The 27,061-nt window shown below is 53.5% G+C and overlaps 1 protein-coding gene across 1 annotated transcript; it reads right to left on the bottom strand.

The window, feature by feature from the left end:
• Positions 1-1,664: 1,664 nt before the first annotated feature.
• MMP2 (matrix metallopeptidase 2) lies at positions 1,665-25,010 on the bottom strand. The gene is made up of 13 exons (XM_019455916.2): positions 24,512-25,010; positions 21,679-21,905; positions 20,587-20,735; positions 19,417-19,545; positions 19,008-19,181; positions 16,130-16,303; positions 15,114-15,287; positions 13,293-13,448; positions 11,976-12,111; positions 9,727-9,863; positions 8,460-8,619; positions 4,042-4,151; positions 1,665-2,570 (listed from the first exon to the last, which is right to left on the bottom strand). Exons 1-13 carry the CDS (start codon positions 24,665-24,667, stop codon positions 2,467-2,469), a joined length of 1,986 nt encoding a protein of 661 aa, XP_019311461.1. The 5' UTR covers positions 24,668-25,010; the 3' UTR covers positions 1,665-2,466.
• Between the last annotated feature and the right edge of the window lie 2,051 nt (positions 25,011-27,061).

Below are 27,061 nucleotides of genomic sequence, written 5' to 3'. Positions count from 1 at the left end.
CTTCCCCTCAAAACATGGACCAACAGTGGAAGATGGTTCTCCAAAAGAAAATCGAGCTTTCCCAATGCTGTTAATAGAAAAAGACAATGATTGCCAACTATTGCCTTCCACGCTTGATGAGGAACCTGGCCCCCAAAAGGGAAATCACTTGGGCCATGGCTCTGTTTTACCCTGAGGAAGTTCAAGGGCCTATCTGGAACTATATGAGTAGTGGTGGGGCTGGGGAAGATAGACAGTTTCCCAGGACCTGAGGCCAGGTGGTCAAGCCTTGGGTGCAGACAAGCAAATACTGGAGATGGTAACTTATAATTACTGGTCAACGACTCACACCAGGCTGGAGGGCCTGGTGAGAATCCGAATCAGGACCCTGGGACAGCTGGTGCTTCACACTTAGCTACTGCATAATCTCAGAATCTTCCAACCCTACCGGATAGATGTGTGGCCTTCAGCTCCTCACTTAACCTCTGAGCTTGTACCCTCATCTAAGAATGGGAAAAAATTAATTTCTACTCCATAAAGTTGTAGTAACAATGAAAACAAAATGAAACATGTAGTGTCCATAGGAAAGCAGTCAAGAAATGGCCCCTTTTAGGTATTACATTGTGGAGCAGTGGAATGTTCTCAGTGTAACAGAGCATGCTAATAATAGTGTATTATAGTCATGATGTAAGCTTCCTTAGCCTCGGGGGTCTTCAAGTAGGGGCTGGCAGTCCCTTGTGTCTCTTTAGCCAGGAACTTGCACAAAAGGCTATCTCTTCAGGACCCTCAAGGACCTGAGCCATTGGGCAGGCCATAGGAGAAAAGATGACTCCACAAAGGTCACCTCTAGAGAGTCCTGTCCAATCACCAGCCTCACCATGAGAGGCCTGAAGCAACCAGTCTGTCAGAGCCAGAAAGGGCCTCCGAAATAATCCCAGGCTTTCAATTCGTTTCCCAGCAACTCCAAGCTTCCTATATGGAAGGGGATTAGGGGTGGGCAACTTGGTGGGAAGGATAGATAAAGAGCTTAAACATTAATAGAAGCTGTGTTTTGAAGGCCCACTTTATTTCTCCCTTAGTTATGTTTACTTAGGGTGGCTTTGGGGGCAGTAGAGGGTAATGCTGCTGACGGAGATTCTGGGCTGGGGCTAGAGCTCTTTCTCTAGGTCATCTTTGGCCTTGACTTGGGTTGTTACCTGATAGCTATGGTACCCTGGGCAAGTTGCTTTTCTCTGGGCCTGTTTCCTCATCAGTAAAAATTGAGTTAATCACAGCCTCCCCCTCTTTACGCTGTTGTAAAGGTTAAATGAAATGCTGCATGTCAAGTGCCTGGCACATAGTAAGCACTCTATTAATGGAGGGGCGTTTTGGGGGTTCAGTAGTAGTAAACTGAGCCTCAGAAAGGAAGGGGACCTTGAATGAGACCCTGCCAGCACAGTGACAGAACCAGTGTTATTTCAAAGGCTCTTCCTTCAGGACAGAGGGACTCCAGCTCACCCACTTGGAGGGTCTCCTGCTCTTTATTTTGGCAGCTCTGACCTTTGCCGCAAATGTCTCCCGGGCCCTGGAGGGAGCAGAGATTTATAGACTTTTTAAGTTTCTTCTTCTGCCGGGGGCTGTAGCCCCTCTCTAGGCTCTGCAGATTAAACAAAAAACAACAACAAAAAAAAACCCCCTGCAAACACTGCCACTCCATTGGTGTCTTTATTCATACTTGTTGACATTTCCCATGGGGAACTGTTGAAGGAAGGTGGGGGAGGGCTGAGCGGGAGCCATGGCTTGGTTTTCCTCCAGCCAGTGGAGGAAGTGATGGGGTCAGGGACGTACTAAACAGAGTGAACAAGAGAACCATCACTATGTGGGCTGAGATGCATCATGGAGTGACTTCAGACAACCTGAAGTCCTTCTGTCAAGAAATTCAAAGTGGAACAATCAAGTCGATCGAGAGAAAAGAACAAAGTGCATACAAAGCAAACTGCTAACGTAGAAAAGGTCCTAAGGCGTCCAGCAGTGAGAAGCCAGGCGTGCAGGGTGGCCACGTGACCATGCCCCTGTCCCACTGCCCCATGCCAGGCTGGGCTGTCGGGCCACCAGTGCCCTCTTGAGACAGTCTCTCTCTGTTGGCTCCGAGGGTGCTGTAAGCCACAGAAAGTTGTGGAGGGAGAAAGAGCCCGAAGCGTGGCAGCACCAGGGCAGCCCAAGGCAGGGCTGCATTGAGAATATCAAAGCATCTCTTTGGGGGTGGCTCTGGAGGGCTGGTGGGGTATGGAAGGGGGATGAGGGCACCTGGCAGGGGTACAAGCAGCACCGTTCCTGGGGCACAGGGCAGAGCCACCCTTCAGAATCTTAAATTACCAGGTAGGGGTGAGAACGCTGATTAACTACAGAGCTGAAGGCTGCCAGGCCCATCCGGGTCCTTCCCTGGCGCTCAGGGCCTGGTTTTGCAGAAGACATGGATGCGCGGGGCCTGGAGGAGCCAGAGACGGCTCAGCAGCCCAGCCAGTCGGATTTGATGCTTCCAAATTTCACGCTCTTCAGACTCTGGTTCTCCAACTTCAGGTAATACGCGCCCTTGAAGAAGTAGCTGTGACCTGGGACGAGACAAAGGGAGGTGGTGACCACCCCATCCTTGGACATTGTAGCACATGAAAGGGTCCTGGGAGCCTCCCGTAGGGAAGAAGCCTTTAAACCAGAGAAGACCCACCCCCACCCCGCCCCAACCTCTGAGGCCGGAGGAAGGGGAATGGCTGGGGAACTAAGCTCTCTTGAGTCCCTGTTTCTTCATCTGTAAAATGGGGGTGAAGATACGGACCTCTTAGACCTCTGGGCGAGGATTAAATTGGCTAATACATGCTATTATTAATATAAATAACCCCGCTCCACTGAGCACAGGCACAAACTAAGCACTTCCCAGAGGGGGCAAATGAGGAGGCTCCCAGGCCTTTCAGGCCGACAGCTGGCTATTTGGCTTACACAGATTCTGTGTTTTGTTTTGTTCTGAATGAGTTGCCAGCGTACAAACATCTGGAAACTTCACATGAAAATACGCACTTCTTGCTCCCTTTTAAAACAGCTAGACTATCTGAACGACACTGGGCCCCCATTCTTGCAGCAGCCATCAGAAGGAGGTGGTTGTAAATCAGCCAAGTGCCTTCTGGTTCACCACAGACCTCACCCTTCCCCACTGTCTGCCTTGCCTGCTTCATTCATTCATGCTATTGGCCTGGCCCCTACGGGCTGTAAAATGTGCGACTCCTGACATACGTGATCTCATTTCCTTCTTTCAAAAGGCCGGCACACAGTAGGTGTTCAATAGATGTTTACTCTCAAAGACAATCCTTAACCTAATCCCTAGATTATGTGCTGCTCTTCCTTGGACATGTGAGATCTTTCACCACCGGAGCTTAGGGCCATGTGCTTAGCATATGATAGGGGCTCCAAAGAAATCTTTGTGGAGTTTAATTGAAACCTCCTGTAAAAAGCCAACTGGACTCATTTCCAGGACCCTGCAGACCTCACAGAAGCCTCCTCAGAATATGGTTTTCAAACTCCAAATTCTATCCCTTGCTGATACGGGGTTGTATTTTATTCAGCAAGGGACCGGGGGCAGATTGAGTTGAGTGGGAGAACTTTGCCACATCAGCAAGAGGGCAGGACAAAAGTCTGTCCTGTCTCCAATGGAGCCATCCTTCTGCTAATGGGAGGCAGTCACAAGGCCTCCTGTGGAACCTGAAAGGGCCTGGACCAAACCCCGGAATGAATCCAGGGCACAGAGCCCATGTTTCTTGTTCCAGCAGGCCTCCTGCCCTCCCCTTCCCTGGCTCCAGGCCCTGCAGCTGTGAGGGGCCTTTCTGGGTCTTACTGCCTGGAGCCAGCTGAGTGAGCAGAGGTCAGGGGTCTGGATGCCTTCCCAGCCCTGGGCTGAAGGGGCTGGTTTGTTTTCCCCGGGCTCCGCTTGCTGCTCTGCACAATGAGGGAGTGTGTGCTTGTGAGGAGCTGGGCCCCGGGGCTGGGGGCGGGGAGGCAGGTCCTAGAAAGCGGACAGGGGGCTGGGCCGCTCACCACCGCCCTGCAGGTCGACCACGGCGTCCAGGTTATCGGGGATGGCGTTCCAGGCATCCGCGATGAGCTTGGGGAAGCCAGGGTCCATCTTCTTCTTTACTTCATTGTACCTGCAAGCAAACAGCAGATGAGGAACCGGGGGGCGTCCCTTAAGGCCAGCCCCCCCCCCCCAACCTGGATGGGAAGGCCCAGTGGCTGGCTCCTGGCTGAGCCTGGAAAACCAGACCTAGCCCTGCAGGGAGGCGGCCGGCTGGAGTCAAAGGCCAGGGAGCCAGACTGGGTCTGGATCCCAACCCCACTACTCATTAGTTATGTGACCTTTAAAAGTCCCATAAAAGCAATCTTGTGATTACTGCTAATGTGTAAGCAGTGCCTTAACCACTTTCCATATATTTCCTGTCAATCTTTGTGAGAATCCCAGGACACGGTTATTACCGGAATACTCATTTTATAGACCAGAGGCTTAGAAAGTGCACCCAGCTCCCAAGTGGTAATCCAACCCAGGCCTGCCTGGCCCCCCAGCTGCAAGGTCCTCTCTGAACCTCCGCTTTACTAACTATAAACTGGGGTTGTATCGAGCATCTTAATTAACGTATGTAGGAAATGAAATAACATATGCAAAATGCCTATCTCCCTGTCTGCTGTTTGGTATTTGGGAAATGTTAGTTCCTTTACACACTCTGATCCCTGCTGCAGTGTGGGGAGCACTGGACTGAGAGTCCAGGGATGGGGTCCCGCCTCCACATTCTTTCACTGAGAGGCTTTGACAAACCACTGCTTCTCCAGGTGGAGGTGACCGTCCGCATCCTGGAAGATGATCTCATCTGGGACAGCCAGGTTACATGAGTGGCACGCGAATCCAAGCCCTGTTAGTCACAGGGCGGGCCTCCCGCCCCCTCCGTCCCTGATGTAGCTTACAGGGCACATAGTTATCCTGGGCCGTGCCTTTTATCCAGATGAATACTTTGAGAATTAGTTGGCATAGTCTTCTTCCTGGCTAGCGATACCTCCATCGTTTTCCTTTTTTGGGGATTTTTTTTTAAATGCCGGGGCCACTTTGATTCCTTTGGTTTTCTACTTACACTCAACCTACTCATTATTCTCTAAATATTTAATGACCTCCTACTCTGCCTGCCTGTGGATACTGCAGCAATCAAGATAAAAGTCTTGCCCTTGTGGAGCTGATTTTCTAGACAGATCTGTGCTCAAATGCCATTTTGGGGACAGCCAAGCTTTCCTCTGTGGTGCCTCAGAGCGGACCCTCTTCCCCGAGGCCAGCCCGACCAGCCGATCCTAGACACCAACAATAGCTTTCCCTGTGGGTTTCCCTTTCCATCCCTCACACCAACCACCATTTCCACCTCCCCCTCTGCCCACCACCCTGGGAACCATCGGGAAAGCCCTTCTTAACCCCAGCTGCATCATAAGACTTCTTGCAAAACCTAATATGCTTCCTCGTGACCTGGTCTACCAAAACCAAGTCTTCAGCCCAAAGTCCCAGCACCTCATCCACACCACCCCCTCTGAGGCCCCCAACACTACATTCTCCCAGAGTGGTAACGGCTCCGACTCTGGGTCCTATGCTTGAACTCGCCCTCATTTCTCTCTCAGTCTACCCACAGAGGGTAGGCAGGGCAGGAAGCAAGCCCATTTTATAGATGTGGAAACCGAGGCTCGGAGAAGTGAACCAATTTGCTTCCAAGTTCTTTTCGGCCAGGAAGAACAAGGCATCAGGGCATCAGAAGGTGCTGGCTCTGAAGGGGCCCGAAGCTCTTCGTCTTCCTCTCTGTCTGCAGGTTCCTACACTGCCTGAAAAGGTTTCTTTCTCTGTGACACTCCATGCCTCCCCACCGCTGTGGAAACTGGCAGTGCAGAGCAGGTGTTAAGAACACAGACATTTCTGTCTCAGCTTTTCCATGGGGGTACCCTTGAGGTACTTCAGCCTCAGTTTCCACACCTGGAGAAAGGGGCTAAAATAGGATCTACCTTTAAAAAGAAATAAAGGTGAGGGGCACCGGGTGGCTCAGTTAGTTAAGTGTCCGACTACGGCTCAGGTCAGGATCTCATGGTTTGTGAGTTCGAGCCCCGCATCGGGCTCTCTGCTGTCAACGGAGAGCCCACTTTGGATCCTCTGTCTCTCCCCTGGTCTCTCCCTCTCTTTCTCTCAAAAATAAGTGAACATTCAAAAAGATAAATAAACGTGAAATGCACAGCCTCAGGCCTGGGATAAGCCTGTCACGGAAGCCATCGTTGTTCTTTTCAAACATGTTTATATCTAGTTCCCTCATTCGACCGTAAGCTCCACAAGGAAAAGCGTGACTATTTCTTAACCACTGTCTTCCAGCACCCAGCTAAGTGCCTGGCACATAGGAGATACTGAGTATACATTTGTGCACTTGGTGGAAGCTTCCAGAAGCAGGGGCTGAGAACGCCCTGGCACAGACGAGGGCATGCCAAGCTGGAGGCAGATGCCTGTCCTCTGTCATCTGGGGCTCTCCTTCCTTCTCCAGCAGGGAGGCCCCTGAGGCCTCTGAAGCCTCAGCTCCAGAAACAACGTCTCAAGCTCATTGACTACGTCTTCTGGAAACCCAGTCCAGAGCTTCCAGAAAGGCCTTTAGCTCTGCTGCTTTTAAGTCAGTTTCACTGACCTTCCAGAGCAGCCTGTGCATTCTGGACCCTAGCTTCGGAAGGTGGGCTCGTTGCAGAAAGGGACTGGGAAGCAGATAACTCTGCCCGAATCCCAGCCAGGTGCCGCCACAGCCCGTGTGTCCGTGTGTGTGTGTATGCATGCACGCTTGGGCACACTCGCGTTCACACGTGGCTACATCTGTCCTATATGTTCACATACACAGGGGGCCCTGGAGGCGGAGCACAAAAGTCCTTCCAACACCATGGTTTGTAGACACAAGTGCTGCTTTATGGTTCGAAGATTCACGTTTCTGTGTTGTCTGTGCTGCTCACTGTCCGCATTCTAAGATTTAGAGATTCAGGGCGCCTACCGCGCTGAGATGCTATTTGTAGTACGTGCTTGTGCAGAGGAGTGTTTGGGAGCCTACGGGCAGAAAGCCTGCTCCGAGGTTTCCTGGCTGACTGTGTTCTTTCTTGAGGCTTGAGATATCCATCAGCTTAAGTCGCTAAGTATCTTAGCAATATGTCTGGACTTCCTCCCTGACACAGGCAAACAGCTTCTGAATGCAGGGCAGCTGGGGGCAGGGCGGGTGGGAAGGGCAGGGAAGGGGGAGAAGAGGGAGGCCTGGGAGGGAAGCAGGACTGTTTCAGGGATGGCCGGCAAAGGGCCCGGATGCGGGAGCAGCCACAGGAGGAAGGTGCCAACCACCCCTCGCCCCAACCACCCCTTCCACTGACTGAATGACGCGGAGGGTAGAGTGGAGGGGCTTGGGGTTTGGGGCCAGGAGAAGCAGTTACAATCCTGGTTCTGTGGCCAACACACTTGCATTTAAATAACGTAGACAAGGTATTTAATTTCTTTGGACCACAGCTTCCCTGTCTGGGAAATGTGGAAGGTTTCTAATCAAATTCCGGAAGTCTGGGTGGCCTTTCACTGGCCATTCACGGATACTGGGCTCCCTGACCCATGGCCCTGACCATGGCCTCTTGGAATTGAACCCTTTCCTTTTGATGACCCAGAGCGGTGAGTAACCTCCTTCTGAACTGGCCCACTGCCAGCCTGCACCCACAGACACTGGCCCCGTGGCAGACATTTCACAGGGTGCCTGCTGCTTCCCGTGGGGCCTGATCTGGATGCTTCTGCGGGCAACTGGTGGGCCTATCTCTGTCTTCATCATATTTTGCCCTCTGCCACCCCCGCCTTCACCACCCCCATTTCTGAGGACCCCACTATCCCAGGTACTATAGAGAATAGGGAAGAACAAATAGCATGGTCTCTAGGAGCCAGAATTCCCAGGTTCGAATCCCAACCTGCCACGACATGGCTGTGTGACTTTAAACCAGATACTTAACCTCTCCGGACCCCCGGTTCCTTATCTGTAAAATGGGAATAATAACAATACTTATCTCATAAAGCCCCTTGGAATAATGTCTGGCATCCAGTGTTATTAGTAGCAGCTGCTGCCTTTATTTTTATTGCCCTCTTCTTCAGTGAGTCACTCCCAAATCGGAGGCCCCACACCAGACAAACATGGGCCCAATCGAAAGACTTCTGAGGAGGAAAGGAGGTTCTGACCAGACCCCTAGCAGCCATGTACACAAGGATGCTTCATCCTTCAGGGACTTCTCGCAGGGCCTGCAGCTCTGGGAGAGGAGAGGCGAGGGAGGGGGCACCCGTGGCCCCAAACCTCCGACTCTGACCCAGGAAACAGGAAACCACAGAGTGTCTTCTCTTCGTCCACACAGATGGCTGTGCTGTTCTCCTTTCTACTCTGCCCCACCCCCCTTACCTCCAGAACTTGTCTCCAGCAAAGATGTAGGTCTTCCTGTTCTTGCTCCAGTTAAACGCAGCATCTACCCGCTGGACGTCAGGGGGCAGCCCCAGGCTGGTCAGCGGCTTGGGGTACCCTCGCTCCAGGGTGCTGGCTGAATAGACCCAGTATTCATTCCCTGCGGCGGAAGCAAAGCGTGCGTTGGTGACTGGTGTTGAAATCCCTCAGGCTGGCCTGTCCCTCCCGTCCTCTGACTGCCGGGGACCCCACCGTGCCCATTTTCATCAGGGACACAGGTCCTGCTCACTTCGGGCTCAGTGCCCAGAATCAAGACTCACATATACGGTTTCACAAATTGCTTATAGAAGTTGCCTGGCCGAGGAGGAGAGTGGAGGAGGGTGGGGGGGGGGGGGGGGGGGGAGGTGCATGCCTTGCTCCCTCACCAGGCCACGCACGCTAAGTGCCACATTTACCATGAAGACCTTTTCCTAATATTGCATCACAGCCCACGAGCACTCTGGGACGGAGGAGGCGGGGAGCTGGCTGGCGGAATCTGTACCTTTGTGCTGCTAAGACTTCAGTTCCTCTGGGAGGCAGTCCCTGTGCCCACCCCTCGGACCAGGGCAGTTTCCTATCAGTCCTCCCTCCCCTATGATCATAGCCTTACTGCATTTCCTCCTGACAGCCCGCTTTTCTCTCCCCGCACCCCCCGCCACCCCGCTAGCTTGTGAGCTCCGTGAGGGCCGGGCTGGATCCCTGGCACGCTGTAGGTTCAAATGAATGTCAAAGGAGCAGGGTTTCCCCGATGTCAGCCGTGTGACGCTCCCTTGATGATTCTTAACCACTTACAGAGACTTTTTCTACTATTGTTTGCTTAGTATTTGGCTTTCAGGGAATTCATCCTGAAATCCATAGAAAATACATGTATTTTCTTGAACTAAGTTTTGAATGTTAAAAATGAAATCACCTTTTAAAAAATTCTAACTCAAAACAGTCAAAGGCTCTAGCTTTAGGAAAGCGTTGGAGGCACCAGCACTGAACTGTAATTTTCCTTCTAGAAAACGGATCAGAAGGATTGAAAATTAAAAAGTAATGAAACGTTCACACGTGGGCTAATGTATTTGATGCTGGGTGTCTGAGCCAATCTCCCAGATGAATCCCATGCTTTTGGAAGTCATGGTTGAGAGAACGGAACCATAAAAGAGAGGGAGCACCCACAGGTGCACAGGAACCACGGTGCAGACCCCCGTGGCGCTGAGGGCGAGGCAGGCCCCTTCCCACACACCTGCAAAGAACACAGCCTTCTCCTCCTGTGGGGCCTCGTATACAGCATCAATCTTTTCCGGGAGCTCAGGCCAGAATGTGGCCACCAGCAGGGGCCCCATGGGCTTGCTACGTGGTGTCACTGTTCGCCAAATGAACCTGGAATTGGGGCAGGGGACACAGAAAACCACACCTTGGGTCACTCTGCAGCTATTACCACAGGTCATATTAGCTCCCCAAGCCCACTCAAAAACTTCCCAGCGATGACGCCCTTGGAGAAGGAGCCAAGATCAAAAGGAAGGTTGGAAAGACTGGAGAATGGGCAGAGCCCCCTCTGCAAGATGCCAGGGCAGAGAAACCACTTTTTTGCTCCCTGTCTTGCTTCCTCCTCCAGGAAGCCCTCCCTAACTACCTCTGTCCATACCATATTCTTGTCCCTCTGAGTCTCTCAAAATCATCAACACTGGGTGCCTGGAATAGTAGTTTGATTGTTGTTGTTGTTGTTTTTAAATATCTTTTATTTAAATATCTTTTATTTAAAAACATCTTCAAATATCTTTTATTAGATCAGAAGCCAATTGAGGCAGGGGCTTATGGTATTCACAGAATGTCTTGAATTGAAAGGCAATGGACTTGTGCACCTTGGCAAGAGTGACAACTATTACTTCTGGAGGGCCTACTAAGTGCCAGGCACGTTGTGTGTCTTATAAAACGAAACCTTCATAATGTCACAAGATTGCATCCTTCCTCACACAACTCTGGTATTCATGATCCAAGTTTGCCCACCGGTGGACCCAAACCCCATTCCGATTAGTTTAAGCCACCAGTCTCAAAGTGTGCTCCCCAGACCAACAGCATGAGCATCATCTGGGGACTGGGAAACACAAATTATTGGGTCCCACTCGAGACCTATGGGCCAGATTCCCTGGGCTTGGGGCCCGGCAATCTGTTCTAACAAGCCTTCCAGATGATCCTGATATGTGCCAACCTTTGAGAACCACTGGTCTAAGCTTATCAGAGCTTAGCATTTCCTGGCAATTATTATTGGTTCAGTAGTTGCTATATGATTCATGTGAGCCTGACAAGATTGGATAGACTTGTATTTCCTATCTGGGGACTTCTCTCTCTCTCTCTCTCTCCTGCCGGATGTGGGCAAGGAAGCCTGCTGCCACTGGCAGCCATTGTGTGACCATGAGGGACCCAGCCTTGAGATGAAATCAATGCGGAGGATGGCTGTGGACAAAGATATCATTGAGTCCTGCCCCTGGAGGCAGCCCTACGTCTGGACTTCATGCCACATATACATAATTAAACTGCCTATGATCATGCAACCGTTAGGAGCAGGTCCAAGATTCCAACCCAGGGAATCTGGCTCCAAAGCTCATTCTGTCACCTACCACATTCTATGGATGGATGGATGCATCGATGGGTCGACAGACTGTTGAATGGATGGATGATGGATGGATGATGACTGACTGGTAATAGATAAAGGATAATGGATGGATAGATGATGGACAGATAGATGAATGATGGATGGGTGTATGTATATGTGTATGTACAGATGGACGATGCAAATATTTTTTAATGCAGTCCTAGATACTGTCTGCCATTCTCCAGGAGGGCTAGGGCAGCTGGGTGAATCTCAGCTCTTGATCGATTGAGCGGAGGCCTTTATCTACAGCATAAAGGATACCACCTCTCCCCTGCGGTTACTTGATCCCCATAGAAAGAATGATTTGGCTATTTGAGGTCAAGGCGATTCCAGGAGAAAGCCTGTGGGAGCCTGGATTACTGTTTCCAATTCTTCCCTCCACCCCTATTTCAGAATTACACATCCATGTGCATTTGCCATGTGACCTCTCAGTACCACCGTCTATAGTGGGTGTTGGGCCTGGCCATGTGATTTGCTTCAGTCAATGGAACATTCTCAGACATGATGTGAGTGGAGGCTTTAAATGCATTTGTGTGGTTTGATCTGGCCTCTTGTGTTTGTCATCTGCCACGAGCAGCTGCTAATCCCAGGAGAGTGAGTGATACGCAGAAGATCCCCGAACCCAAACCGCAGCCCAAAGCCAAGACACCTAGACAAGACCCATAGACTAGGAAAGAGTAATAGAAATGCCCATTGCGGTAAGCCACTGACATCTGGAGGCTGTCCAATACATAGGACAAGCTGTCTGTACGGGCCATTCTGTGAAGCAGAGGTTGGGGGCACAGGGGTAACGGGAAATGGGCAGAGGGCAAGGACGAGAAGCAAGCTCCTGTACTCACCTGTCCTTGAAGAAGAAGATCTCGCCCCGGATCTGAGAGATGCCATCAAAAACAATGTCCTGTTTGCAGATCTCAGGAGTGACGGGGCCGAGAGTTGGGGTGGGGCCGGTGCCAGTGTCAATGTCAGGGGAGGCCCCTGGAGGAGGACATGCCCTCAGACTCTCGCCAGCTCCAGGGGCTCTCCCCACCGGGCTGAGCCCCCAAAGCTGCCCACCCAACCTGCTAAGGGTCAGAAGAAATAGTATTCTGGCCTTGGAGTGAGGCCGGGCAAGACACAGAGATGATGTCTGGACGCGGCAGATCAGTGAAGAGAGACCAGGGTCCCAACCAGCTGGTTGGTACTTAACAAATGTTATTCACTGACATCTCCCGAACCTGTCTTCACCATGGCCCTTGCAAGGAGGCACCGTTATTATTGCCATTTTACAGACGGGGAAACTGAGGCCCAGAAAGGTGGAGCGACCTTCCCAAGGATTCAAACCCAGAGCTCAGGTTCTTAAGCCCAAAAGAGAGTCAAGGCCAACAGCGGCCACCAGTGTGTCCAGCATCGGGGGTGTGGAACCTTCTCAAGCATTCATCCCTTTGTTCCTCGTGGCAACCCGTCACAGTTTAGAGAAGAGAAAAGTGAGTCCAAGGAGGTAAAGACCTGCTCCATCTCTTGCTGTTGGTGAGGGGCAGAAGCACTTGAACTTGTTATCTCTCCCTTTGACTTGGTCCGGGCACCGGGACCATTTGATACCTTTTTTTTTTTTTTCTTACTGGACCTACTCTAGCCTCATCATAAGCATTAATAAATAAATCACTGTTTTCAAGCTCTGGTTGAATTACGCCTATTACACATCAAGATAAAAGAATTGGGTATGAAAACCAGACACCTTGGGTCCCCTCCCGGTCTCATCAGGATCTTCCATACGCTGGCACATTCGGCTCTGTATGTAGCTCCTTCTCCTGGATTCTAAACCTAACTGGGTTGCTTTCCTGGTGACCCTGGGCCAAAAGGGTTACCTTCCTCAGGCCTCAGTTTACTCACCTAGAAAATGGAGAGCCAGTTTCTCCCCTGCCGACCTCACAGAGTGGCTCTGGGGAGCCAAGAGGGGCATGAATACTGGTGCTATTTGGAAAGGAAAGGGACTATCCAGGGGTCCCCTTGGAGGGCTGCTCTGATACCCCCAAGACTGATCAGCGCTCCTGTCTCCTGCCTTTGGTCTCCTGCGGTCCTGGAGAGACGGGACCTTGCTGGTCCCCAAGCCCTGGCCTCCATCCTGGGCTGCGTGACCTCCCCAGACCCCCATCCCAAAGCCCCACACGGAGGGTTACCATAGAGCTCTTGAATGCCCTTGATGTCGTCGTGGGACAGGCGGAAGTTCTTGGTGTAGGTATAAATGGGTGCCATCAGGGCCCCAGGGTCCTGAGAGTGCTCCAGCCCCATTGCATGGCCAAACTCATGGGCTGCAACCAGGAACAAGCTGTACCCTAAGGGCCGCAGGAGGGGAGGGGGGCAGAGAGACAAGGGGAGAGAGACAAGGGAGGATGAGGGTTCTGAGGACATCCCCATGGTAGGGCCGAGAGCCGTGCAAATGGCACATATTGATTTTTCCTTCTCCCGAATGCTCTGGGACTGAGATACTATGCCCATTGCTTCCAGGTCGGGTCAGCCAAAGTCCCTTTGTCCCTTCCCATGGTGGGCGGCTGCTGTGTGCTATAAAGAACAAATAGCAGCTGCAAATCCTCTACTTGGGGTCCCATTTGATAAAAAAAAAAAAAAAACTTGCATTACAGGGTCTCTGAAGAGGAAAGAGAGTGGGCTCACCCTTCCTGCCCCAGGGGAAGTAATGACAACCATTCCCACTTGGAATGATTGCCCAGGCTTAGCCACAGACAGAGGGCAGGCTGTAGGATGAGGGGGGTCTCCCCAAAGGATAGGTTCAGTTCCTAAGACTGAGCTCCCGTGACTGTGTGTGACCTTATATGGAAATAGCATCTTTGCAGATAAATTAAGATGTAAATTAAAAGGAGGTCACACTGGAGCAGGATGGGCCCTTAATCCAGTGTGACCCGTGTCCTTATAAGAGGAGAAGATACATAGAAGGCCATGTAAAAACAGAGGCAGAGACTGGGGCTATGCAGCCTTCAGAGGGAAGGTGGCCGTACCAATGCCTTGACTTTAGACTTGTAGAGAATACATTTCTGTTGTTTTAGGACACCCAGTTTGTGGCACTTTGTTATGACAGTCTTAGGGAACGCAAGTGTGCCACAATAGCTCTGGGGTCTTAAGCCATTCCAGCAGATGGAGAATCCCACCTTTACGTAGAAGCTGGAGCAGGGCAGGTAGTATCAGGATATGTCCTAGAGTGGCATTGGCAGGGGTTAAGAAAACGTCTTTCGGCCAGTCTCTGTCGGTTAGCCGTTACCCAAATACCACCCCATTGTGAGTAAAAAAGAAGAAAAGTAACATAAAAAGAGGCTGATCTAATTCTGGCCAGCCCCGGACCAGACCTCTCACTTGGCCATCTGGCGCCATTGGGGAGCTTTAAGCCCAATCCACTGGGCCCTGCAGACTAGAGTGGGCATAGTGCCCCCAAACACCTTGCTCACTGCACTGACCACATAGTAAGGTCATGGCCTATCTCCTGGTCATGCTCTTGCCCCAGCCTGTGAGCCCTGGGGGGCAGCACTGTCAAGGTCCCCCCACCCATTCACAACTTGGCAAAAGAGGGTGCCAATGGGACACGGGGGGCTCTGGGGACTCTCTTGTGCTACCTGGAGGGTGGTGTTGGAGAAAGGATGACGCTCCTCCTGTTTTTCCTCTCTTTTCCTGCCCACCCAGCTCCTTGCAGGCAGCTCCCCACTGGAGGGGAATGCCTTGCAGGGGAATCATTCTCTGGAACGGGGTACCCTGCGCTCGGCACTGGGATGTTTCGCATAGTCACAGCCCCGCCTGTGGCGCGGTCAAGGCGGAGGAGAAGAGCGCCATCTCCACGGGTGGGCAGGGCCTCAGCCAAAACAGTGTGTCTGCCAAGCACAGGTGGGTGTCTGGGGGTGATGTCTATGCCAGAGGTGGGTGGGGGCCCAGGAAGGTTTCCAGTGCAGGGGCGGGGCAGCATCTGGTGTTTCTGCCCAACGGGCGGAGCGCTGTACCTTGGTCAGGGCAGAAGCCCCACTTGCGGTCATCGTCATAGTTGGCTGTGGTCGCACACCACATCTTCCCATCGCTGCGGCCCGCGCTCGTACAGCTCTCATGCTTGTTGCCCAAGAAGGTGAAGGGGAAGACACAGGGGGCACCTTCTGAGTTCCCGCCAACAGTGGACATGGCTGTGGAGCAAGGGACATGGGTGAGGGGGCAGTAAGGCATCTGAAGCCACCACCAGGGAACCACACGATGTGGACATTAACAAATCACGCTTATGGAGCACCCGCTTCAGCCCTGGGCACCGGAGCAAGCACGTCTCTATAACCCTGTGCAGTAGGGACTGTAAGTCACCCCCATTTCGTGGATGGGAAACTGGAGCTCAGAGAAATTAAGAAACGTGCCTGAGCAGATACTGCTGGAAGCGTCAAACCCATGCAGCCAGATTCCAGAGCTTTATTAGCCTCCCGTGGATGGGGCTGGAGGGGACCAGAGGCAAAGGGTGCTGGGCACAGCCAACGGGGCCAGCATACTTAGACAGTGAGCTCCATCATGCGGGCTCCTGTGGAAGACCTACCTGTGTCTCCTGCAGAAGGCAGGTGCTCAGTAAAAATCAGGAAGGAAGGGAGGGAGGAAGAGAGGGAGGGAGGGAGGGAGGAAGGGAGTCCTTACTGAAAAACAGAAGCCAAAAGACAGAGACACAGACTAGAGCAAAGAAAGGCAGGGAAGACATACTTCAAGATGAGACAGAGAGAGAGAGAGAGAGAGAGAGAGAGAGAGAGAGAAACGATTACAAGGAAGCTGAGAGTGGGTGGGCCATTCACAGAGGGTCCTGAGCTGGCCTGACATTAGGGATCACCATTTCGGCTTAACTGGCTATTGTTCTGATCAGCATCTGTTTGGATTTTGGTGCTCATGCTGTACCAGCTGCTAAGGACTCTGATGAGTTGCCCCGGACAGGGGGAGGGGGCTCTGGTAGCTTTTCTACCAGAGGACAGACTTTTCCATCAGAGGTGGAGACACCCACCGGTCTCGGGGCAGAAGCCATACTTCTTGTCTCGGTCGTAGTCTTCCGTGGTCCCGCACCAGCGGTAGCCGTCGGTGCGGCCCTCAGTGGTGCAGCTGTCGTAGGATGTTCCCTGGAAGCGGAATGGGAACTTGCAGGGCTGTCCGTCAGCATTGCCACCCATGGTGAACAGGGCTGGAGGTGAGGGAGAGACGGAGAGAGCATGAATGTGAGAGGCCACCCACCGCCCAACGGGGAATGAGCTCAGCACCTGCGTGGGCGCAGGGCTGGCTGGGGGCCAACCTGCCAATTCACACCAGCGAAGATACAGCATTGTTAAGTTGTTAAAACCCGTCTATGCTGGTAGCTGAACTGCTGCTCCTCTGGTCCCCTGGAGGGTACTCCTGCCTCCCCAGCCACCTTGATCCCTCCCCTGGGACCTTATGGGCCACCCCTCCTCCCACCAATGAAATGGTTAAAACCTGGCACACAGCATGGGGACGCCAGAGCCCTGCCCCTGACCCAACCCCAAGGTGACTGTCCACTCTGCCTGGTCTGTGCCCAAGCCACGCAGATTGCTAAAAATATCATCCATGGTGGTCGGCAGGACCACAAATCTTTGCATTCGAGAGTAAGGGAAACTGAGGTTCTGAGAAGGCTGGTTCTGGAACTGCTCATGGTCATCTCTCTCTTGCTCACACCCTTTGCCACACACACACACACACACACACACACACACAGAGAAAGCTTCACCTCCCTTTCAACCCCAGGCGCTTTCCTGGACGGCCCTCCTGTGGTCTCTGTAGGAGAGAGAGGAGGAAAGGAGGGGGAGAATGGAAAAGAGGTGGCGTCTCCAGACACCTTCTAATATGCCCTCTGAGCTCCCACTCTGACCTCCCCAAGACAGAGGTTATGCCTGGAGAATTTGGGGAGAGTGGGAGTCAGAGTCTGGGCTTGTCTGTCTTGGGTTTTCCCCCTGCTCCCCCATGCCTTCATCCACCCCCAAAGCTACAAAATGGTGTATCTCTGAAATTGCCAACTAGCAAAACCACAAGTTCGTAACAAGGACCATCTGTGCACAACGGCGCCAGAGGTGACCTCATCAGCCCTCATTAACTCCACCATGGCCAAAATGGGGGCCAGGGACCACAGGATCAGGGTCCCATATCTTCACTACTCCCCTCTCCCCAACCAAGAGACCTTCCCCCCGCAATACCAGAAACAAGGAGACCAGGGGAAGAGCCAAAACTGAAGCCAGACGCCTTGGTGGCCTCAGAGAGGGAAAGGCAACGTGTTAACCTTGAGGGAGGCCAGCCTCTGTCTCTGGTCTCCCAACAGCTGCATTTCTACCACCCAGGAAGCCCCCATCCCCTTTCAGATCCTGCCCCCAACGAGGATGAAGAAAAGCAATCATTGACTCAGCAGTCAGGAGGGGCTGAGTAACCAGAACCTCTATCCCAAGACCGAACACGTGCATGTTGTATGTACTTGAATCTGGCTAAACACCAAGTAAATGGCTAATGTCCGATGCAGGGAAAAACCAAACTTATGAATTACAGCTGTTTCCACTTCCATGATCAAGGCATTCTCTTCTAATCACAGGGACTGACACATGGCAAGGTTATCTCTGCTCGAATCCCTACTGGGAAATGCAAGAGACATAAAATATCTTTGTTTAAAAATTTGACTTATTAATGGTCAATGACTTGAACTCTTACTTAATACAAACTATCGCATGAGCTTTGGTATTAAAAGTGTAAACAGGAACGCCATTAACTAGTTCTTGGTTTCTTTCCCTCTGTTAAGATGGCTGGTGTTCAGTTGCAATGGGGTCGGAGAAGTCACAAACATGTAAAATTACAGCCAAAAAGACAGAGGCATATATATATATAGATCAAAGAGCCTTCAAGGGATGAGGAAGAAACAAGTAATAAAAAAAGTAAGTTCTGCATTTTCTCCCAAGTATTAAAAAAAAGTAAGTTTTGCATTTTCTCCCATTTCCCTTCCAGTTTTCTGGGCTTTTGATCTCCAGATCACTAAGATGATATGATCTAGAATTAAGATGTATACACACTCTCTTTGTGATTTCTGGTTATGAAGTGTGTGTCATCGTGAAGGATCTACTAAAAAAGGGTTGGGTGTGTTATGTCAATACCCTTACCCCTTAAGGAAACTCCTTGCTCTATATGGCTTCAAAATATCTAAACATTTTGTCACAAGCATCAGCAAAAACACGAAGATACTGAGTCAAGCCTAATGCCTTTGCTGAGACACAGAGATGCAGACACAAGAAAGGGAAGACAGAGACCCCGAGAGGCACATGGAACAGTCCCACACCCAGACGTGTGCACACACACACACACACACACACACACACACACACACACACTGGAAGAGTCAGCATCAGAACTGGAAACGATGGCTGAAATTCCCAGGGCTGGTGTCCCCAAGCCAGATTGGGTACCGGCCTTGGTGTCTGAGTCCCGCCTCTGAATCCCACTGCTAGGCTTCCGATCCACCCCCCCCCCGAGCCTCTCCTCGTGTCCCTGAATCCCCAGTTCTGGCCGGAGGACCACTGGGCATCTTAGTAATTCTAAATTCATTCTCATGCACATTAGAAAAAAAAAAATAACTAGCACGTCAAACCTGTGATTTCACAAGTATTTCTGCTAAGGGCAAAACAAAACAACTGATTTCCTGCAAGGATTACGTACGTAATCGTGCCGATGAGAAGGACACAGCAATGGCTCAGACGAGGCTGGTAGGGCCTGAACGAACGAATGAAGTGGGGCACACTGGCCGCGTCCGGCCTGGCGGTTGGGGGGGAGCGCAGGGGGTAGTGGGGAGCCTGGGAAGGTGGAGGCTGCGGTGGAAACCCCGGGGCCAGGTGGACGCTCACCTTCGTGGGGGCAGAAGCCGTATTTGCCATCCTTTTCAAAGTTGTAGGTGGTGGAGCACCAGAGGAAGCCGTCGCTGCGGCCCGTGTCCGTGCAGCTGGTGTATTCCTTGCCGTTGAACAGGAAGGGGAACTTGCAGTACTCCCCGTCGGCGTTCCCGTACTTCACGCGGACCACTGAGGGCAGCAGGGGGTGGATGGAGTGTGAGCCTCTCCGGGCCCTTCTTTGGAGACCGGGACTCTGACTCACCGGGCTACGTGACCTCCCTCCCCCTGCCGTCTCTCCGGTCCCATCGGAGCAGATGGAGGTGCCCACGGCGGCCCAGGAAGCCACGGTCCTGGTTGCTAGGGACGGCGAGGCTCACGGAGGACTGGGGAGGAGACCCGGGCGTGCGGATGTTCACTTTCTCACCTTGCCCTTCTCCCAGGGTCCACAGCTCATCGTCGTCAAAGTGGGAGTCTCCCCCAACGCCAGGGCCCGGGGCAAAGGCGTGAGCCAGGAGCCCGTCCTTGCCATCAAAGGGGTATCCATCTCCGTGCTCTGCAACACAGTGGGTCTCAGCTTCTAGCTGCCCCGGCCACACCCAGCCACGCCCAGACCACGGTCCTATAGCTGCCCTAACGTCTGTCCCCTTCCCTGTCCCGGTACGGTCATCCGGCACCGGGAACACGGCATCTCCGCAGAGGGCTCCTAACTTGATCGTCACCATCCCACGGTCTTCAGTACCCCTCAAGTCTATGTGGCCCCCAGTATCTCTACCACCGACCTTCACTAACGACGTTACACCTACACACAGACTAACATGCCACACGGGCGTCCTCACCTCTCACTCACTGTCCCCACCTCTACACCATTGTCTATATCACCTACCGCACGTTCCCTGCCATTTTGGCCCTAGGGCTTACCCTCAGGTCACACCATCACCAATATCCACAACAGTAGCCCCCATGCCTACTTTGCCGCCCAGGCCCGCACCATCCACCCACACGTCAACACTGCTGCCTGCGCCGGTGCCTTCACCCACGTCACAACGCCGCTCACAATGTCCACGCTCCCTCCCTGCACGTCTACACTACCGCCAGTGTTCACAAGGCCAACCCACATGGTGTCCTTGATCCCGGGTTCTATTCCGCTGACTCTGGCGTCTACACTGCTCCGTTGTTTCCGAGCCACCCTCACATCCAGAGTTGCTCAGTGTCCCCCCAGCATTAGCCAATGGAACTTTCTGTGATGATGGGGATATTCTTTGTGCTGTTCAATTCAGTAGCCACTAATGTCCTGTGGCCACTAAGCACCTGAAATGTTGCCAGTGTGGCCGAGAAGCTGAATTTTAAGTTTTATTTACATTTAAACGGCCCTATGTACCCAGTGGCCACCATGTTGGGCAATGCAGGTAGACCACTTGCTTTCAGGGCACACCCCCCTGTCATGTCACCTGCCCCCACATCAGCGTGGCTCTCCAGTGTCTACATCTTCTACTCTCCTGTCTAAGCTATGCTCAGGACTCCGGTGCCCCTCTAATGGCCAGACTGCCCCCCCTGGTCTCCACCCTGGCCCCCCGCTGACCCCTCTTCTGCCTACCCCAGCGGCCAAAGTTGATCATGATGTCCGCCTCTCCATCGTGGATACGAGAAAACCTTAGCGGGGTTACATCACTCCAGACTTGGAAGGCACGAGCAAAGGCATCATCCACTGTCTCGGGGTCCAGATCAGGCGTGTAGCCAATGATCCTGGAGGAGATAGAAACACGTGTGAGTGTGCCTGTGTGTACCAAGGAATGTCAGTGTGCATATGCACACGAGCACGGACATATAGGTGCAAGTGTGTATATGCAATTGTGTGAGTGACCATGCCTGAACGTGTGTGGATGTGCACGCATGAGTACAGGTGTGCGAGTGTGTGCTTAAGCACGTGAGGGGTGCACAGACTTCTGCACGCACATACGAGCGTGTATGAGCCTGGATGCACGGGCAGGTATATGTGTGTGCGTGTTGAGCAGAGCCTGCTGGGAGAACAGCCCACCCAGAATGCCTTGGGGTTCTGTGGAGCCCTAGCCCAGCCCATGCCTCCATGCCCTGGCTCAGAAGTCTCACTCCTCACCTCTGGCTGGCGGGCGAGGAGGCATGAATAACGCGTTAAGGGGCACAAGGCAGAGATCTCCCCCTTGGAATCCAGCACGAGCCAGACAGAGCAGCGCTCGCAGCCCAGCTCACAATCAGTTATAACAATTCTTTAATATCATATAAAACTCAATTAGCAACCAATCATCAAATTCCCTCCACCTGCTCCAACGACCCCACTTAATAATAATAGCGTATTATTGTAATAACAGTGTATACGATGTGACGAACGACTAGCATTCACTACGCTCTTACCGTATGCTGGACGTTGTGAAATCCCCTTTATTTATGACCAAGCTTAGTTCCCAACAACCTACTAGGAAGGTTGTGTTTTAGCCCCATTTTGTAGACTGGAAAGCCAAGGCTCAGAGCACTAGAAACTAAGTTGGCTGATGCCCCAAGGCTATTATTGTGAGATTCAAGCTGTGGTCCATCTGACTCCATTTCGTAAGAATTCCAGGCCCCTCGCTGGATACCCCCTGGGTCCCCAAGAAGGGAGAAGCAAGGCCCGGAGACCCACTGTCCCCACGGCCCAGGGGCCCTGCCTTGGCACCTGTATGTGATCTGGTTCTTGTCCCACTTGGGCTTGCGGGGGAAGAAGTTGTAGTTGGCCACATCAGGGTTGCCACAGCGAGGCTTCCGCATGGTCTCAATCGTGCTCTGGTCAAGGTCACCCGTCTGGGGCAGCCCAAAGAACTTCTGCATCTTCTTTAGTGTGTCCTTGAGCACGAACAGGTTACAGCTCTCCTTGGGGCAGCCGTAGAAGGTGTTCAGATATTGCTGAAAGACAGGAACACCCGGAGACAAGCAGCCACGTTAGGGTGGCACAATACTGACCAAAGTAGTCAGGGAATCCAACAGCACTGGGTAGAATCCCGGGTTCCCCAGCCAGCTCTGTGACCCACTGGTTGAGTCACATCGTAAAGCATGGCTTGCAGCACGTGTTGAGTGCTTACTATATGCCCTATATGGTTATTGTTACTATCCCCATCATCCAGATGAAGAAACTAAAGCTCAGAGAGGTTAAGAAACTTGCCTAAGATCCCACAGCTCATGAACGGAGGAGCTAGATTCGGATCCAAGCAATCCGGCTCCTGGGTCCACACTCGGAACTCTAACTCTCTGCCCCTCTTCTCCTCTGTCATCTCTTTTAATTCACCTAACGGCTGATGACATAGAAATTGTTCTTTCGCTTTTCTTATAAGGAGTTTCATGGCTTATGTGCACGGATTCCAGTCGCAGACAGACCTGGGTACGAATCCTAGATCTGTCATTTCCAAAAGAGAAAATCATCTTGTCTTTCCGGATCTGAGCAGCCAGCTCTGCCCTAACCGAGGCCTAAACCAAACAGACCCCTGGGGAGTCGCAGGGACCAACCAGCTCATTTGTCTCCTCACCAAATGTTTTTTTGACGGCTGCCATGTGCCCAGCCCTGTGCCAGTATTATTGGGGATAAACTGGTGAACACGACGGATGTTTCTAGTCTCCAGGCTTCAAATCCCAGTGTGGGGAGGCTGACAGACCATAGTGGGTGCAATATTAAATATGTGATCTGTGTTGTAAAGACAGCCAGGAGACCTTATTATGGGGGCCCTAACCTTGTTTGGGGAGCAGTTAGGAAAGGGAAATAGAGGGTATAATATTAGTGATAACGAGAATGATAACAAAGGTTATCCCTTATTGAATGTTTACCGCGTGCCAGGTACCCTTCAAGGTGTCTAGGAGGACTTCCCCCTTAGCCCTGAGACAGGCATCACTATTATCTTGTCTGCGGAAGCAGGTGAGATTGAGAACTTAAGTCACTTGCCCAAGCAGGTCAGTTGTTAGAGTCTCTCTGATGTGAACCTAACCAGTCTAAGTCTAGAGGAGGCTTCTCAGGCCTCCCACTGCATTGCCTCTGGGCAACACGGACTTCCTTCCAGGTGCTGTAGGAGGTGTGGGGACCCAGGTAGCTTTGTCAGTGCTACAAAGCTCACCTTCACCCCCAACCAACAGCCACATCAACATGCCGGCCAGCTCCAGACCCTTGTAAAAAAAGTAGCCCCCTAAAAATATAAGGCCTCCCAACCCACTTACCCAGCTGGGACAGAGGCCTATATATAGGAAATGGGAGTGGTGTTATCACATCCTGAGAAGGGGCACCTAGGGTGACCAGAGGGGACCAAAGTCCTGTCCTGGGCAGGATGGGGGACCAGGATGAAGGAGAATGAGATTTCCGGGGTAGGTGAAGCAATAAAGGAGCAGATGTCTGGAAAGCGGGAAGGAACATCCGGAGGGGTCCTCAGCCCCAGGGGCTCTCAAGGTGAGGAGAGGTGCCCCTCGGGGGCCCCCAGCCCCCTTGTGTAACGTGTAACGCTGCCGCGGTCGGTCAGGGAGCCCTTCCAGCCAGGCAAGCGAGTGAGTGAGCGCGCTGGCAAAACAACGTCTGAGCCACAGCTCGGAGCCCCGCCAGGAGGGAGGGCTGCCTGGCGGCTCTCCGGCCGGCCGGGGCTCCTGGCGCTCAAGGCTCAGTCCGCCCCCGCCCCACGCGCCCAGGCCCTCCCGCGCCGCCCCTCCCTGCGCCGGGCGGCCAGATCTCTCCTCGGGTCCTCAACCCTCTCTGGAGAAGTTCGAGGAAACTTTCCGAGGTGCAACCCTTGACCTTCCTGACCAACTTGTCCATTGAGCCAGGTGAAAACGATGCGCTCTCTGCTTCCCTCCTGCCCCAAATATCTGCCAAAAGATCCCCTCCAAGGCCTCTCTCCAGATGTATGCCAAAGGTTCCTCGACGTTGGCCAAGCTCTGCTTTACCCTGAATTCCTCTCCACATGTGTGCAAAAGTTAACCCAAATTGTGTGCCAATGGACCCTCTTCCCGAAGTCCTACAGAGGTTTCGAAAGATTCTCCATTTTCAGAAGAGACCCCTTTTAGGCCTTTGGCCAAAGGTCTCCGACTCTTGCCAGGGGCCTGTTAGCCAACCCCCCAGATGTGTCCAAAAGTTGTTTACAAAGCTGCCCCCTTGCCAGATCCCCCAGATACTACACAATGGCCCTGCTATTTACAAAAGGGGTCCCTTCCAGCTGTTTGCCAAAGCATTCCCTGCCCTACCCCCGCTGGTTTCTCGCCCCCCCCCCCCCATGCTGTGTCCTAAAAGTTGCCAAGTTGTTTATCAAAGGCCTTCTCCAATTACCGAGGATCCCCCACGGTTTGCAAAAGAGATTCCCTCTTTCAGCTAGCCAAAGACCCCCCAAGTTGTTTCCTGAAGCTCCTCCCCAAGCCGTGTGCCCACCGCGGGGGTGGCTTTTCCGGAGACCCGGAGACCCCCCCCTCGCCCCCCCCCCCCCCCAAATCCTCGGCCTCCGAAGTTTCTCTGAACTTGACTCCTGGAGGCCAGCGCAGCGACTCACCACGGCCAGCTCTTTGTCCGTTTTGGGGGCCACATCTCCAGGGAACTTGATGATGGGCGACGGCGCGGCGGCGGCGCGGCCCAACAGGCAGCCCAGGACGCAGAGCGCCCGCAGCGGGCCGGCGAGTGCGCCCCGGGCCCCTCGCGCCTCGGTCATCGCGCTCCCGGGCCCCGCGCGTCGCCCGGGGGTCGCTGGCTCGGTGCGGGTGGCCGCGTCGCCGCCTGGCTGGCGCCTGCTCCGCCGCGCGGCGCTGCGCTCCGAGGGGCCGCTCGACTCGGTGGCCTGGGCTTCGCCCGGCTCAGCGGCGCATGGTCCGGCCCCCGCGCCCCAGCCCCGCGCCGCCGCCCGTTCCCGCCGGCCCCGGCAGTCCCTTTGTATGTTTAAAGCCCCAGATGCGCAGCCTCCAGCCACCGCCGGAGGAAGTCTGGATGCAGCGGAAACAAGGGAGGGGGCAGCCGCCAGATGTGGCCTGCTGGGCTGGGAGGGCGCTGGCTGTGCTGGGAGGGGGGCGCGCTCAGGCCCGGCCCTCTCCGCCCCACCCCACCCCACCCCCCGCTCGCCCTCCTCCTCTTTTCTCCTCTCTCCGCCTCCTCGCCCCGCCGCCAGCCGCTCCCGGCCTTGGCGGGCACCGGCAGTGCGCGACCTCTCCACCCCTACCCCCATCCGGGCGGGCGCCAAGACTAAGGACCCCCTGCGGGGGGACATCTGGCGCGACCACTCTAGACTCGTGACGTCCAGAGGTTGGAGAGCAGCGGTTCTTGGAGGGAAGCCCGGGGTGGGGGCGAGGGCAAGGCTGCCTTCCGTCCGAGATGGGGAGGAAAACCCCGAAACATCTTCAGATTGAGAGATTGTCAGAGGAAGAGATTTTAGAACTTTAGAGGTGAGGACAGAGAGCAGTGAGAGAGCCGGACAGAAAAGAAAAGAGACAGAGGGATGGAAACAGAAGTGGAGGGTCCCTCCTCTCCTTCCTTCCTTCCTCCCTCCCTCCCTCCCTTTCCTTCCTTTCTTTCTAAGGCAAATATTTAAGCATTTGCCTGGCCTCAGGCATGATGCTGGGTGCTAGAGGTATATACACTTGGAAACACAGCAGTTGTGGTCCCTGTCCCCGAGGAAGGTCACCTCCCTCTCTCAGGAAAGAGAATTGGGTGCGAAGGAGAACTCCAGCAGACTGTGGGAACACCTGCCCTCAGCCCCTAAACTAGTGGAGGTGGTCAGGGAGGGCTTCCTGGGTGAAGGGGCTTCTGAGCTGAGACCTGAAGAGCTACCTACAGAGACACAGGAGTGTTAGGTGGGGGGGGGCTGGAGTGGGAGGGCTGGTTCAGGCACAGTCTAGGGAATGACACACACAAAGGTCCAGAGATGGAAGAGAGCAAGGCGTCCTGGAGAAGAAAGCCGGCGCTGTCTAAAAAAAGGTTGGGGGGCAGGGTGAAGAGATGGGACTAGGGGTCAGTCAGTAGGGACCCACGTAAAGAACAAAGTCACGGGCTGAAAGGGCCAGGAACAGTCTGCCAGTGAGGGCCTTCGGAGGCCACGGTGACAAGTCTGGACTTTCTCTTGAGAACCGGAAAAGCCCCCGCAGCTTGGGTCTCAGTGGGCTCCCGGCATGTTCAGGCTTGCCTGGCAGGCCTGTGCTGCTGGTCTGCCAGCACTCGGTCTGAAGGGGGTCCCTTGAGAGGGACTTTGTCCCGCAGGAGGGAGCCGGACCCAGGGAGAGGCCCTGGCTATTTGGGGGAGGGTGAATCCCAGGGCGGTGGGGGAGGGGGATTGTTCCTGGCTCTGCCCCATCTGACACACGTCCATGTCCCGCGGACGGCCAGGGAGTCAAGCGGAGAGCTGGCAAGACGGAAAAAGTTGTCTCACTAAAGCAGGGCTTGCAAACCCGTGGCCTGTGGGCTGAATCCAGCCTCAGCAGCATTTTGAAACGGGGGAAACTTCACGTAAAAAAAATGTGACTTTCTGGTGTTTCTTTTAAAAATTCCCGAAGATCTGGCAACCCTGGGTGCCAGTTTTCACATGGCGCTAAATAGCAGCCGCCCGGTTGAGATGAGGCACGCGCTTTGGTTTGCCACAGTCCCCACCGTTCTCTGCTGCCTCGCACGTGACTCGGCTCAGTTCTGTTCATTTACGTCGCTCGCCCCATTCAAGGTTTAACCTTTTCCCGCAAGGCTCTGGGAGACGCTGGGGCCTAAACAGCAGAGCTTTGGGGCTCCTCCGGCAGAGGGAAGCTTTCGCGGTGCCTCTTCATGACCTGTGTGGCTCTGGCATTCCAAGGGCGCTGGGGTCCAGCCTAGGTGCTTGATGTTTCTGCTGCTTGGCAGAAGCCGCTGCCCGTGAGAGACAAGTGGCAGTGCCCTGCAGAGACCAGAGCGCAGGGCGCCAGGAGAGCGCAGGTCGCCTCTAGCGGTCATGGACTTGGGGGCGAACACATGAAATCCCTGTGTACCCCTTTCACTCTCTCCCGCAAGAACCCGTTGTGGTTATCCTGGTAGCCCCAGGCTGGTGTGGTAGAACCACGAAAGGAAAGCAGCCAGACCTACTTTTGCGTGACGT

Source organism: Panthera pardus, unplaced genomic scaffold, assembly GCF_024362965.1.
Source record: "Panthera pardus isolate Hobbes unplaced genomic scaffold, ASM2436296v1 HiC_scaffold_18, whole genome shotgun sequence".
Classification (NCBI taxonomy): domain Eukaryota; kingdom Metazoa; phylum Chordata; class Mammalia; order Carnivora; family Felidae; genus Panthera; species Panthera pardus.
Note: the sequence above shows the minus strand (reverse complement) of the source record. Positions and strands in the feature narration are given on the sequence as shown.

Coding starts and splice junctions, on each gene's coding strand:
- MMP2 (XM_019455916.2), bottom strand. CDS start 24,667: ATGACCGAGGCGCGAGGGGCCCGGGGCGCACTCGCCGGCCCGCTGCGG. Junction 20,736..21,678: donor AAGAACCAGATCACATACAG/GTGCCAAGGCAG, acceptor TATCTCCTCCAG/GATCATTGGCTACACGCCTG. Junction 15,288..16,129: donor TGGCTTCTGCCCCGAGACCG/GTGGGTGTCTCC, acceptor CTTGCTCCACAG/CCATGTCCACTGTTGGCGGG.